This window comes from Ipomoea triloba, chromosome 1 (genome assembly GCF_003576645.1).
Source record: "Ipomoea triloba cultivar NCNSP0323 chromosome 1, ASM357664v1".
Taxonomy (NCBI): Eukaryota; Viridiplantae; Streptophyta; class Magnoliopsida; order Solanales; family Convolvulaceae; genus Ipomoea; species Ipomoea triloba.
This window is the reverse complement of record NC_044916.1, coordinates 34,711,543-34,725,180: the sequence shown is the minus strand read 5'-3', so window position 1 is coordinate 34,725,180 and position 13,638 is coordinate 34,711,543. Positions and strand designations below refer to the sequence as shown.

Here is a 13,638-nt window from a genome sequence, read left to right as displayed (position 1 = left end):
CAACTATAAAAGAAAATTGCATTTCTTTCTCTAAATTATAACTAAATAGCAATTTAGTCATTAATTTTTTTTAGCGTAAGTATATATAGTTGCAAGTTTTTAACACATTGAGTTACAATTAAGTTATGCTTCAATTGAGGGATATTCACTCTTTATGTTTAAGTAGGTTGAAAAAATAGTTGAATAGGTACTGCATTGTAACAGAGTCAGTAGTACTTAAAATTAAATTATACTTAATATATAGCAATTTATATGGGAATGCTCGTCAAAAATATATAAAACATCACTATTTAATTTATATATAGAGAAATATTTTGTATTGTTTGCTCTCAAAATGTTGAATCTCCAACTCTAAAGGCTCCTTATGCCTGGGCCCTACAAATAAATATTTTGTAATCTAGTGTTAGGGAGTGGGGAGGTGATTAAGGTACAGATGTATATGAGACGTGAGAAAGCTATTGCATCGATCATATGGTTAGGTTAGGTTATATATAATTATGAGGTGTAGACGATAAGAGATGGAGGTTGGAATAACCGAACACGTACTCATCATCATCATCATTATCAATACCGGCCTGATAAGATGGTAATAATGGATGGATGCTTATCCATCCATCTGGTATGGAGTCAAATTAAACACTCATATCTGTGCTTCGTGCTAGATGGAATAAGCTAAGCTACATTATATTGACAATAATATTCCAGAATAAAATGAGCGGTCAATCAAAACTTAAAAAGATTCGATATGATGGGATCAGACGAAAGAGGCGGCGCCACGGTTGTGTCCTGGTATAATCTATGCCCGGCTTTATGCAGTGCTGTGATCGATGAGGGAGATAGCTACCTTAGCTAAGAATAGACGCCCAAATTCCATGGTGGTGTATTAACACAATTAACACTACAAATATATTATTTCTCATCTTCAACTCGGTCTGATAAGATGTATCCATCCCGGCCTGTGCATATATATATATACACACACCCCAGTGACCCCACCACTAATACTAGCATATAATATATAAAATATTAATGCATAGTTTAACCATTAATTTCAAATTTTGAGACTGAAAGATACATTTTTCTTAATTTAATATCAGAGTCAATAACAGATCCACTCATCAAAACCCAATGGGGTAGCTCAAGTGGCAAGTGAGCTATCTTTGTGGGGAAGAATTTTGGGAGAATCCGGGTTCAATTCCCAGAAGTGAGGAGCGAACGTGGGTGGACCCCGGACCGTTAAACTGACGGAAAGAAAGACCCTGTAAATTTACCAAAAAAATCCATTCATCAACATAGCACACCTTTCAGACTAGACTGGCCTGGCTTGAGATTTGAGAACAACAGTACATCATGAAAAGCAAGAAAACATACAAAACAAATTCGGATTATTTATCAATTGTCCTTTATGGATGCATAGGGCTATATGATAAACTAAAACACTGCCATGCACCCTAGCCTGTGACTAAGAGCACCATTATTTGTGGTTTTCTTAGAATTTTAGTATTTTTTGTGGGCCAAGTAAGATGTGGAAGAAAGAGAGTTGTGGAGGGAGAAATTTAAAGTCAGGTAAAATATGATATTTTTGTAGGATCCACCAAAATATTAAAAAAAAAAAAAATTAAAAGCAACCGTTCTAGAGTGGGTGTTGTGGGCAGAAATGCCTGGGCGTAAACCTATTCATTTTTCTTTTTCTTTTTTTTTTCTTTTCAGACACTCAATTTTTTTTACCTTCATTTTTTCCCTGTCTGAAATAACCTGATAAAAACCAAACAAATTATGAGATTGCTATAATTCTTGTTCGGGCTCACTTCCAATTCATGAAAGCATAGAAAGTATATAAATCATGAATAAAAAGGTACATTTTAATATATTAAAGATACATTATTTGTGTACTAAATATTAATTATTTGATAATATATATATACAAAATAATATATTTTTAAATAATAATGTACACAAAATTAAATAATATACATTTAGTACAGAATATACTAAAAATATATCTTTTACTTATGAACCATATATGGTACGGTCCATGGAATAATGATTGCATACTTGCATTCATGAGACCTTCTATTTAGATCTGCGAACGAAGATGAATGAAACATTATGGAAACCTACCTGTACGTGATCTGCAACATTCAATGGCATAAAATGGGTATTCGGTTAGGAATGGTTGAGTGGAATAATTAATCCCACAGTGATTATTAGTGATATATATATATATATATACACACTCTTCTAGCTATCTGATCTGAGAGACAATATATGTTGGAGCACGTACAGTGTTGGGCGGTGGTGTTGCACTATTGGAGTTTATTCCAACCTAAACCTTTTTATTATTAGGGCTTGAAAAGTTAGATAACTATTAGGATCAAACGTTTATCATTCACGCTAAAAATTATAGTTAGTAGAGAAGATGTAACTTATTAACTTCTTCCATATGTCCATGCAAACATACGGTACAACAGGTTCAATTTTGGATCCAAGCTATCTATCCCTTAAAAGCCAACTTTAAATTCTTCATAAATCACCCAGCATTTCTTCCTTTTTCTATTCTCACCCCAATATTTTCTGATTCACAAAATTAAGACAAAATAGTACGAATTAATGCAAATTTAACCCTCAACTAAACCAAAATCATTATCTAAAAATGTATTAATTACATATCTATCAGCACCCAATAACATTGTTACAAAAACTACATATTTTTTTTGTCGTGAAAAGAGTAACCAAGTGAATAGATCATAATTCTCGTGTGTTGTTTATAACGGACCAACAGACAGCTTTGGCAGGTAGCTCGTAGAGGGCAAAATGGTAATTGGAACCACACATGTATTTATATTCGTTGTGTAGGATGATGAAGTGATCATCACATTCAGTGATCCCAAGAGTTAACCCAAACACTTCAAACAAAACTCTGAAATCAATTCAATAATATAATTATATGGGTTCAATGGCTAGTGAGAACTTCAGCATTGAGCTTGACCACCTCAATGCTTCTGCAAATTACGATGGCAGAAGAAAGGAGAGAGCTCAATGGCTTCTTGACTCTCCTCAACCCCCCACTCTATGCCAAGAACTCATCACTTCCCTTAAGGCCACTGTTCTCCCAAATGCAAACACCCTCTCATCTAAAACCCAGAAAACCCCATCTGGGTTTGCTGTTTCTTTCCTTCAAGGCCTGTTCCCAATCCTGAAATGGGGCAGAAACTACAAGGCAACCAAGTTCAAGAAAGATTTAATGGCCGGCCTCACTCTTGCCAGCCTTTGCATTCCCCAGGTAACAATGCACACAGACTGTTTATCCTTCTGTAATGGGAAAATTGTAATTTATGCCCCTACACCACGAGAGGGGCAATATATGTACTGTTTTTTAAAATTGAGGGACAATATTTATACAGCTAATAATTCATAATTAGCATATTATGGAGTGGCATAAATTATGAGTTTCCCTTCTGTAATTCATTGGACAGTCTTTGTTTCTTGGTTTTATCATCTTCTGTGTGGAAACTATGCAGAGTATTGGATATGCTAATCTTGCCAAGCTTGACCCTCAGTATGGGCTGTGTAAGTTGTTTTGGTGCAGAACTGAAACTGAACATTTGTTAACATGTTTTGTTTGCTTAATTATATATATGTTTTTGTTTTTGGTAGATACGAGTGTTGTCCCGCCTTTAATATACGCTTTCATGGGGAGTTCGCGTGAAATAGCCATTGGCCCCGTTGCTGTTGTATCTATGTTGCTGTCTGCAATGGTTTCCAAGGTTGTGGATCCTGCACAGGATCCTATTGCTTACAGAAACATTGTTTTCACTGTCACCTTCTTCGCTGGTATTTTCCAGGCAGTGTTCGGATTGTTCAGGTGATTAATATCCTGTTTTCTTGAAAATTAATGAATGCTTCTCTTTCTCATTGATCCTTGCTTGCCCACAAAAAGCAAATTGAGGATAACTCAGTCAAGATAGCTAAAGATACAAACTTATAACCCCAAGGTCTGACTTTGTATCTTGGTCTTCTTAATTTGAGTCCGTCAACTATGGACAATCTAGATTAATTTACCTCTTTGTGATCCTTTGCCGACTAATTAAGGTCACAAGGCAGGGTGGCACAGTGCACACCCTAAGATAGTGACTGCCGATTTTCTTTGTTACTGGAAAAAAAGGGCGATATTCTCTTGCCACAGGCCCTCATATCCCACCCTGACAGGATAGTGGAGGAATAAATTTGAGTGACTCAGCCGCCATTAGGTGGGAGGACTAGTGTTAGCTCCCACAATGAGCCCACCACATTGGGTCTATCTGGCTTGATCTTGTGTATCCTTATATACAACTTACTACCAAGAACCAACTGAGCTGACCATGCGGGCTGTTTGATTGATCCTAATGTATTTGGTGGTTGTAGGTTGGGGTTTCTTGTGGATTTTCTCTCACACGCTGCCATAGTGGGGTTCATGGCGGGTGCAGCCATTGTAATTGGTCTCCAGCAGCTCAAGGGGCTGCTGGGGATCAACCATTTCACCACCAAGACTGATGTGGTGTCTGTCTTCAAGGCTGTTTTTAATTCATTCCATGAGCCAGTAAGCTTTAATATTTTTGCACAAACTTTACAACACATCTTTAATTTCTTCTGTCATTATTAATGTTTCTGTCTTGTGATGCAGTGGTCTCCTTTCAACTTCCTGATTGGCTGTGCATTCCTAATCTTCATCCTAATCACAAGATTCATTGTAAGTACTAAAGATTGCCATTATTCTACAAACACTAATATATCAGTCTTTCACTGATAGATGCAATTTTTCAACAAATGCAGGGCAGAAGGAACAAGAAAATGTTTTGGTTACCAGCACTTGCTCCTCTTTTATCTGTCATATTATCCACATTGATTGTGTACCTGAGCAAAGCGGACGAACGGGGGGTTAAGATTGTGAAGCATTTCAAAGGGGGACTAAATCCAAGCTCAGTTCATGATCTGCAGTTTAACAGTCCTCATCTTGGGGAATCTGCAAAAATAGGACTAATATGTGCCATCATTGCCCTCACTGTTAGGCTCTATCTTTTTGCATGCATTTCTTCACATTAAAAGTAGTGTGAGAGTGGTCTAAATGTAATAGTTCATCTCATCAGGAAGCGATTTCTGTTGGCCGATCATTCGCTTCAATTAAAGGCTACCAGCTTGATGGCAACAAGGAAATGCTAGCCATAGGGTTCATGAACATCATTGGATCTTTAACTTCTTGCTATGCTGCCACAGGTAAGTACTATTGACTCTGTTACAATGTAGTATCTGTTCATAACTACTTTCTCAACCTACTGAAGCACAAAGAGTCAATATCACATCCACTGAGGCTCGAACCCATCAGGTGCCACTGGACCGCAAGGTCTTGGCAAGATAAGCAACCTTAATCACATCAAATTGGAGAAAAAACATATATATGTTTCTGCAGATCCTTAATTAACTGATGCCAATGGATAATTTCAGGTTCATTTTCAAGAACAGCTGTGAATTTCAGTGCAGGCTGCGAAACCGTCGTCTCAAACATAGTCATGGCAGTGACAGTGCTGATCTCCCTGGAACTGCTGACCAAATTCATGTACTACACTCCCTTAGCCATCCTTGCCTCCATTATCCTGTCTGCACTCCCAGGCCTAATCGATCTTCGGGGCGCTTACCATATCTGGAAGGTGGACAAGATGGACTTCCTTGTCTGCACTGGTGCCTTCCTTGGAGTGCTGTTTGGATCAGTGGAAATCGGGCTTCTTGTCGCGGTAACCCCTTTCGCGTCTCGAGCTTAATTAACTCCACAACCTGCAGGCATAAATCTTGGCCATGAATGACAGTCTGTTATTACATATGTATGCTGCAGGTTGGGGTTTCATTTGTTAAGGTTGTTGTGGATGTGATTCGACCTAGTATACAAGTACTAGGAAGGCTTCCTGGGACAGAAATCTTTTGTGAGAGAGCTCAGTTCCCAGCTGCAACTGCAATTCCAGGCATCTTTATTGTCAGAATCAATTCCGGGTCTATATGTTTTGCCAATGCTAACTTCATTGTAGAAAAGTAAGATTCCTAGATGAGAAAATTGGGTAGATTATTTGATTAGTGATTACTCCATTGCAGTTAATAAGTATGTGTTTGTTACAGGACCCTGAGATGGGTAGCAGCAGCTAATGACATTGAAAAAAACAGCTTGGAGAGGGTTCGTGTTGTGGTCTTGGACATGTCCAGTAAGTAAAAGATAATGTTAAGTTAACTTAATCAATTTACAAGTGATTGGTGAGTTATTTGGTGTCACATTGCAGATGTGACCAACATTGACACCTCGGGTATCATAGCCTTAGAAGAGCTGCATAAGAATTTTGTTTCGCAAGGGACCCAGGTGAGCGAATATCATTTAGACAACCTCAATTAAATTGTTTAAATTGATAATCACAATGTTATTATTGACTTGTTCAGACAACTTAGGTTGATTTATCACCCTATCTGATGTCATTTGTTAATAAAACTTAAAACTTGATCGTCTTGACAAATTAAAAGATCAGATATTGAAATGCAGTTAGCAATGGCGAATCCAAGGTGGAAGGTGATAGAGAAACTGAAGGCGGCGGAATTTGTGAACAAAGTTGGAGGAGGGTGGGTTTTCCTCACGGTGGCGGATGCGGTGGAGGCTTGCCTTCATCTCAAAATGCTTGCTTTCACCAATCGTTGATGTCATGCCTTTATGCCACTATATTATATTGCTGTTGGCTTTCTATTATTGTCCGGATTTTGCAGTAATTTATTTAAGTATATAGTTTTGTTGCACTTAATTATATGATTGCCAATAAATGATGTAATTGTGAGATTTTAATCTTTGCTATCAAAGTAAAGATTAATATTTATCTTCTCCCGGTCAGCTGTCTCATCTAATAAAGGTGTCTACAATTCAGCGAGAAATTAGTCATTATGTTTGACAATAGAAACCTTGGGTACACCAAAAAAAAATATTTATCTGCTCCATAACTTAGGGTTTCAAATTTGACAAAGCATTACACTTTTAAACCTATTTAAGTTTATTAATAATTACGGAGTATAATTTATTATCAAATTATATTGATAACTTTAAATAATTGAAATCAAAATCATGTAATAGTTACGATATCTTGTGACGAAAGGTGACCGGTTGAACTATTCAGGCGGGCAACAATCCTACAATTCTACAAATAACTTAGAGGATCACATTTAAATCATAATTTATTTATTAAAAATAGATATTATTATCACAATTTTATTATTAGTATTCAAAGAATAAACAGGAATAGAATCTGTGTTGTCCGTTCACACGTCACAGTATCATTCAACGGTTTCTTCCGCGATTAAATTCCCAGAAGGCGTTAAATAAAGAGCCGACTCGCACGCGGGCTAACAACTGTTCGGAGACAAGAAGAGAATGGGGGCCGAAGCAGAAGACCATCAACAAGCCAAACGCAACGCGGAACCAGTTCTAAATCCGGATCCGAACCCCAATCGCATTACGCCCGATCAGTTCCTCTCTTGGAAACGCCAAAAGGTCTACACTTTCTTGCTTTTCAATTTTTGATTCAACACAAAGAAACTCTAGGGTTTTTTTTTCCCATATTGGTGCGTGAATTTAGTGGGTTCTAATTCAACTCACACTGGTGTAGCAATCTGGAGATTATTCTTTTAAATCCCGATGTTGTTTCTTAGCCGATTTTGGAAGTAGTAACATGTTGTTCAGGGAAATTGCGACTATGTTGAAACGGCTATCAACTGTTTGATGAATTGACGGTGCTCCTAAGAATTAAATTGTGAATTGTACGCTAATAAACTAGAATAGACAAGTGCACAAATTTTGGTTTGAGCAACACATACCTTCTTCATGTGGATGTTAACTCCGTAACAGACTCTGGACTTGAGTTCCTTTCTGTTGCCAGAGTTTTGTGGTTGGATCTCTTCTGTCTTCTGAAATTTGCTTATGAAAACTGTTCATATTTGTTTCTTTCCTCTCTTCCTTAAGCGTAAAAGCTGTGTTTTTCTTTACACTTTCTGCTGTTATGGTGTGATTTAGGATGCTGATGCTTCAACCAGAAAGGCCGAAGCTGCGCAGAAGAGAGCAGAGGATATAGCTGCAGGAGTAGTGCAAATGAATGGCCGGGAGCTTTTCTTGCATCAACCCTGGGTCTTTGACAATGATCTTTACTGACATGTTTTTGTTGGTTTCAGAATGTTACAAACATTGTTTCTCATGTTGAAGTTTTCTCCTATGTAAGAAATGCTACCTGAATCTGACTTTCATTAATTGTTACTGAACCCCCACAATGATTCTACATTCTACTCAAAGAAATGAATAAACTTAGATATTATGGAAATGCAAGATTGCAAGACATGAAACAACACGGGAGGCTTCACTAAAGAAACTGTGAGTGAATTTACAGATAAATACACCAGCACAGAGATATCAAACCAGGTAACATAACCATACAAATGATTGTAGTAGCATAAGCAGAATCAGAGTACAATGCTGACAGTGAATGGTACAAGGTGATGCTGCAGATGGTCTTGGAGGAGCCCTACCAGCGAGGGCAGGGGCGACTGCATGACCGTTGGGGGTTCTCTGCTGCTCGTTTGTTGGCAATGGACTTGCTGATAAACCGCTTGGGGTAGGCGTTACAGGAACCTTGTCATTATCATCCAAATCCTTGCCTGCCAAATACAAAGAGACATGTTACGATATTTCTTTCTCTGGAAAACAAACTTGCTATCAGTATTTACTTACAATTAGAAGCAGACCAACCCAACTTCAACTTCTCCCAATCAAATACCATTCGGTATCCAGTCATAAAGTTTTCTGCAAAGCATATATGTGATTAAGAAACATAGATCATCAGAGCAAGTTTAATAGAAAAATAGAAATTCGGCTAGAGCTACTCACGTCCAATTAATCCATACATTCCTTCAATTGGTAGTACACCTAAACAGTAATATTGGACTCCCTGGCCAAAAACCTCTACTTGTGAGAAATCCTTCTCATCAAATATTATAAATGAAATGACAGAAGAATAAACAAGATGACTGCTATACAAAATAATTTTACAACTCTCAATATATTCTTTTCTCACTTGTATATAAATGGAGAAAATGGAACTCTATAAATGCAGGGTATGGAGTTAAGTATATGAACTTGACTTTTCATCAATGAGAATGTTACATAAAACAGGATAATGAAACATAATCAGATTCACAGGGACAGGCAACCGCATAATTCTGTCCTCTGAGATTGCTCCAGTTACATATTGCTTGTCCTTAGAAAAAAGTCTTACAAAAATTTATATCTCCACCAATGGCAGATGGTGGCATAAGAGATTGAAAACTGACCTGATAGTTGAGAATAGGAAACATGGGATTCTGAATCACAAAACTCTGGTTGGCAGAAAGAATGAGCTTCATACTGGGAATATTTGGTAAACCTTGTGAACTGCATTTGAAAGAATATATTAACACAAGCATTATAGAAATGAATTAAGACCAAGAAGTTTTCGAATACACAACATTACCGAGCCTTGTAGCAGTAGTGAAAGACATCTACACTAGACCTCGTAGCATTCATTAGTTCATCAAACTACAATAAAGGAGATGGATGTAGTTGAGTTATGATAAGGAATTGAGAATCAAAATAGAACCAATCCAGGTTGTTTTAAACTAATACATTAGGAGTGTAAGAGCATATAACCTTATTAACAACTTTCTTATAGGTCTCATAAGGTAGGAGAGTGAAAGATGAACCACTATCAACTTGTGCTCGAAATCCAGACTGCTTTAAACAGGAACTCTCAACGCAATAATGTTCCACCTCCACAATGTATTTGTTACTGAAGAAATAAATTGCAAGACATTCAGGCAAATAAAAGGGTTTAAAAGAACTTTTTCAATTTGAAAAGTCACATAGTATGAAAGAATGCAGGAATGACATACTAATTCCCTTCAAGTGGCAAAAAGGGGGTAAATCTTTGATTTCCAGGTCCTTGATCACCAAAGAAAATTCTCCCAGAATGGCTCTTGTCAAAACATAAAGAGAATGAATGTGGAACCAATCCAGAATTTGCAAGCAGGCTTGGAACGGAGATTTTTCCAGGTCCTAATCCCAAAACACCATCTGGAGCAGCTCCATCCAAATAGCTACCACTCTGTTTGCTTCCACAGCTGCAATTAAATATTAAGAAATTATAAATGCTCTTCATCAATTGATGTCTAGTGCAAATCAAATTGGTCAGGTACAAACAAAATCATCACATACCCTATTATGATTGGTGCCAGGGCAGAGTCTTGATGCGAATGTTCACCAGATAAGATCAAATGCAACTGATCCTCAAAAAGAAATCCTGAACTTGATGTATTTTCTGACAAGTAGTCAACCATGTATGGGCAGTGCTCCTTAGGACTTTTGCAGTCAGGACCAAGATCACATAATTGATGGCTGCAAGGAAGTTGCTTGCTGGTGCTAGATCGGGCTGGACTATACTCGTTCAGATCTCTATCCTGCATAATAGATGCCCCAAACAGGAGGGAGCACCTGCCAATCAATCACTGGAGAATTAACTGCTAAACCTGTTTTTCAATTTGTTTTGAACTATCACTACTAGACTTACTTGAAGGAATTATATCTTGAACTCACTTGTTCATACATACTAACAAGGCCAAACAAGTGACTAATATTTTGAAATTTGGAATCTTTCAATCAGTAATAGTTGTAATGTAGCTCATAATTCATATGCTTCTATTACCAAAAAAAATGTATTATCCAGATGTAATATCCTTCAATATTGGATTAAAGCATCAAATCATAAAATTGACATTTAAACTGAGATGCATGAGTATCAGAACTTATCATAAGGATTAAAAAGAATGTACAGTCTGATGCATATGCAGACCAGTAGCCTACCAAGACAGTGTAGTAGCTTGAGGACAATGGAGCACACTGTACACAATCACAAGGAACCCAAAGCAAATCACTTCCAGTATCTAACGCAACAAGAAACGAAACATTTGGTGTCCCAATATCAATCCATGCATAATGCAACCTGCCCAAAGGGAAAACCAAGTAAACAAAGTTGAAACTGTAAAGATGGTAGTCTCTGGTAAAGACATACCAATATTTTCATGCACCCTTCATGATCAGGGACCTTATTGGAGAATTTAGAGAACCTATGATAAAGAATAATAGCAAGAGCGCAAGACATCTTAATTCAGAATATTGCAATTCCTTGCCACTTTAAAGTGTGAAATCCTGATGAAGCAAATGTTCATAATTATTGAACTACAAACAAGAATCTGACCCAGCACAGATATTGGTGATATTAATCTATGGCTCATGCCTTTCAATAAACAAATGCAAAAATAAATATTCTGTAATTTGAAAAAAATAAATAAATAAATAAACCATTAGAAAGTTTTTGTTTTAAATGCAGCAATTACACAAAGTATCCACCTTGTAGTACTTTGTGAGGGGAAATGTTGTAGAAAGCATACAGTAGAATCAGGAGTAAGGGAACAAAAAAAAAGGCTACCAAGTTTTTCTGCCCCTTCTTTGCTACAAAATCACAGGACATGCATGATGCATCTAAATGACTAAATTGCACACAACAGCAGAAATGGTAATACACTAATGGATCAAGTTCCTAAAACTCCAGAAAATCCTTGAAAACAATGTTAGATGTTTTAGTCGTTCAACATTAAAGTAGTAATTGAGTGAGAGGGAAATCAACACTAAACCTACTAGTCAACAGAAGGTGAAGTAGTTACAAAGGGGAATTAACAAAGGGAAGACACCAGAAACTCAATGTTACTCTTCCAAGTTAATTTCACATTGCTTCCACTCCACCTTACAATTATATAGCAATTTCAAATATTAGTTATATTAATTGTAAAGGCTTCAGAAAATGGTTTCACCGTTTAACCTCAAAATTACTGCCATATGCAACTTTTGAGTTCACAGTAGCCTACATGGATGTGCACAAATGCACAATAAACTGCAAATACTAGATAAGAGTCTATTGAAAATTAAATACTAGATAATAGATACCTCAAAATATTCTACGAAATTGGGCATTTAGTAAGTCAAATATTCTTTCACCTGATTTAGGATGGGAATGCGACTACATGAGTCCTGGAATACTCTCCAAAAGTTAGTTTCTCTTTTCTTTTCTTTTTTTTACTATTTGTTTCAAACTCAAAAGAAATCTTTTTAAAATATCAAAATATATTTTTCAAAAAATAAAAATAAATAAAAGAACAGCTGAGGAGCTATGAAAATTTTAGTTTTCAGCTCCAGATTTCTGAAAATGAAAGCGACTGAAATTCCTCTTCAGTACTAACCAGCTCCAGTCATTGCCGTAGTCAAAGGTCTGGCTTCCTTCAGAAGGAACAAGGAGCTGTTTCTGAGAGCCAAGCCTCAGCCTCTGGTGCTTAAAGTCGCTGCTGAGGAGCAACCTCGCTCGCTCCACGCTGTCTCGCTCCGGCCACGGCCCTTGTCTCCCCTTCGCCGCCCAAACGGAACCCGCTTCGTCGGAGAACCTGTGAATCAGCCGGAAGGAGAAGGTCGCTCCCGCGCAGACCTCAATGCAGATTAGCACCGCCGCTAGTGTGAACAGAATCGCCGCAACCTCGGTCCTCATTGCGAGGCAAAAAGCAGATTGTCGAGAGCGAACCCTAGGTATTGAGCTCAAGAATAAGAGCGCAGAATCACTTAGTCAGAGAGTTTTGAGAAACGATTTCTACTTTGCAGAGAGTGGGAAGTGAAATCTCCATTGCAGAAAGTGATTATCAAGGATTTCCTTCTCTTTTTTATGTTTTGTTTATTTCAACCTGTTGCTATTTTAGCAATTTCTTCAATTTCTAGCATTGCGTTTATGTTTGCATATACTCCGTACTTTCTCTTTCTCGTTACCAGATAAGTAAAAATAGTGTCCCGTTACTTGTCCATAACGTGACATTTAACTTACCTTCAATAGTTCAATACGACTCCAATTGTTCGACTTTATCTTTTCTACTTGCTCCGTATTATTTATCAGTCAAATTAATTTTTTTTTCTTATTTTCATTTGTATTTACTTATAATTTTTAAATTTATTTTGTGTGTTTAATAATATTTTAAATGTAATTCTTAAATATATAAATTTTGCATATTAATTCTAAACTGAATATTATGAAAAATTAAATTGTAAATAAATTCATTCCAGCATCGTTAAAATGAGACGAATGGAGTACTTTTTTCAAATATATATTTATTTAAATTTAGAAGATCATATTTTATTTAAAATAATGTAATTTGTACTAAATATTAGTGTTGCAAAAATCTCGCTTAAGCGCCAATGCCTAGCGTATCAAAATAATTTGTGGTCTAGGCGGCCTGGAGGCTAGGTGGACGATTAGGCCACCTAAGCCTCGCCGCCTAGGCCGCTTAGGCATTGACTGCCTAGGTCTCTTAGATCTCTTACGCACCGACTATGCCGCTTAGTCAGCCGATTAGGTATTGTTTAAAAAAAAAAATTATTTCACTCAAAATGACATCGTTTTGAACGAAATAATCATACATTATTCAAACTTTAGATGTTTTTTAGGTTAATGTTTAATATTTTAGTAT

At 36.9% G+C, this 13,638-nt stretch overlaps 3 protein-coding genes across 4 annotated transcripts; 2 read left to right on the top strand and 1 right to left on the bottom strand.

Annotated features, from left to right (window-relative positions):
* Window positions 1-2,865: 2,865 nt before the first annotated feature.
* LOC115997468 (low affinity sulfate transporter 3-like) lies at window positions 2,866-6,939 on the top strand. Of its 2 annotated transcripts, XM_031237028.1 has the most exons (12): window positions 2,948-3,283; window positions 3,522-3,570; window positions 3,658-3,865; window positions 4,405-4,579; window positions 4,664-4,729; window positions 4,813-5,043; window positions 5,127-5,253; window positions 5,482-5,768; window positions 5,867-6,060; window positions 6,145-6,227; window positions 6,303-6,379; window positions 6,557-6,939. In XM_031237028.1, exons 1-12 carry the CDS (start codon window positions 2,948-2,950, stop codon window positions 6,707-6,709), a joined length of 1,986 nt encoding a protein of 661 aa, XP_031092888.1. In that variant the 3' UTR covers window positions 6,710-6,939. The 2 variants fall into 2 exon arrangements, with proteins under 2 accessions (XP_031092895.1, XP_031092888.1); XM_031237035.1 differs by lacking the exon at window positions 3,522-3,570 and having other exon boundaries at window positions 2,866-3,283.
* Window positions 6,940-7,380: 441 nt separating this feature from the next.
* On the top strand, window positions 7,381-8,327 carry LOC116029906 (zinc finger CCCH domain-containing protein 15). The gene is made up of 2 exons (XM_031271954.1): window positions 7,381-7,549; window positions 8,069-8,327. The coding sequence occupies exons 1-2, from the start codon at window positions 7,430-7,432 to the stop codon at window positions 8,201-8,203; spliced, it is 255 nt and encodes an 84-aa protein (XP_031127814.1). The 5' UTR covers window positions 7,381-7,429; the 3' UTR covers window positions 8,204-8,327.
* Window positions 8,328-8,386: 59 nt separating this feature from the next.
* Window positions 8,387-12,927, bottom strand: LOC116029900 (aspartic proteinase-like protein 1). Its single transcript, XM_031271948.1, has 10 exons — window positions 12,373-12,927; window positions 10,940-11,078; window positions 10,295-10,536; window positions 9,973-10,200; window positions 9,731-9,869; window positions 9,555-9,619; window positions 9,376-9,475; window positions 8,933-8,993; window positions 8,777-8,848; window positions 8,387-8,703 (listed from the first exon to the last, which is right to left on the bottom strand). The coding sequence occupies exons 1-10, from the start codon at window positions 12,669-12,671 to the stop codon at window positions 8,459-8,461; spliced, it is 1,590 nt and encodes a 529-aa protein (XP_031127808.1). The 5' UTR covers window positions 12,672-12,927; the 3' UTR covers window positions 8,387-8,458.
* Window positions 12,928-13,638: the final 711 nt, after the last annotated feature.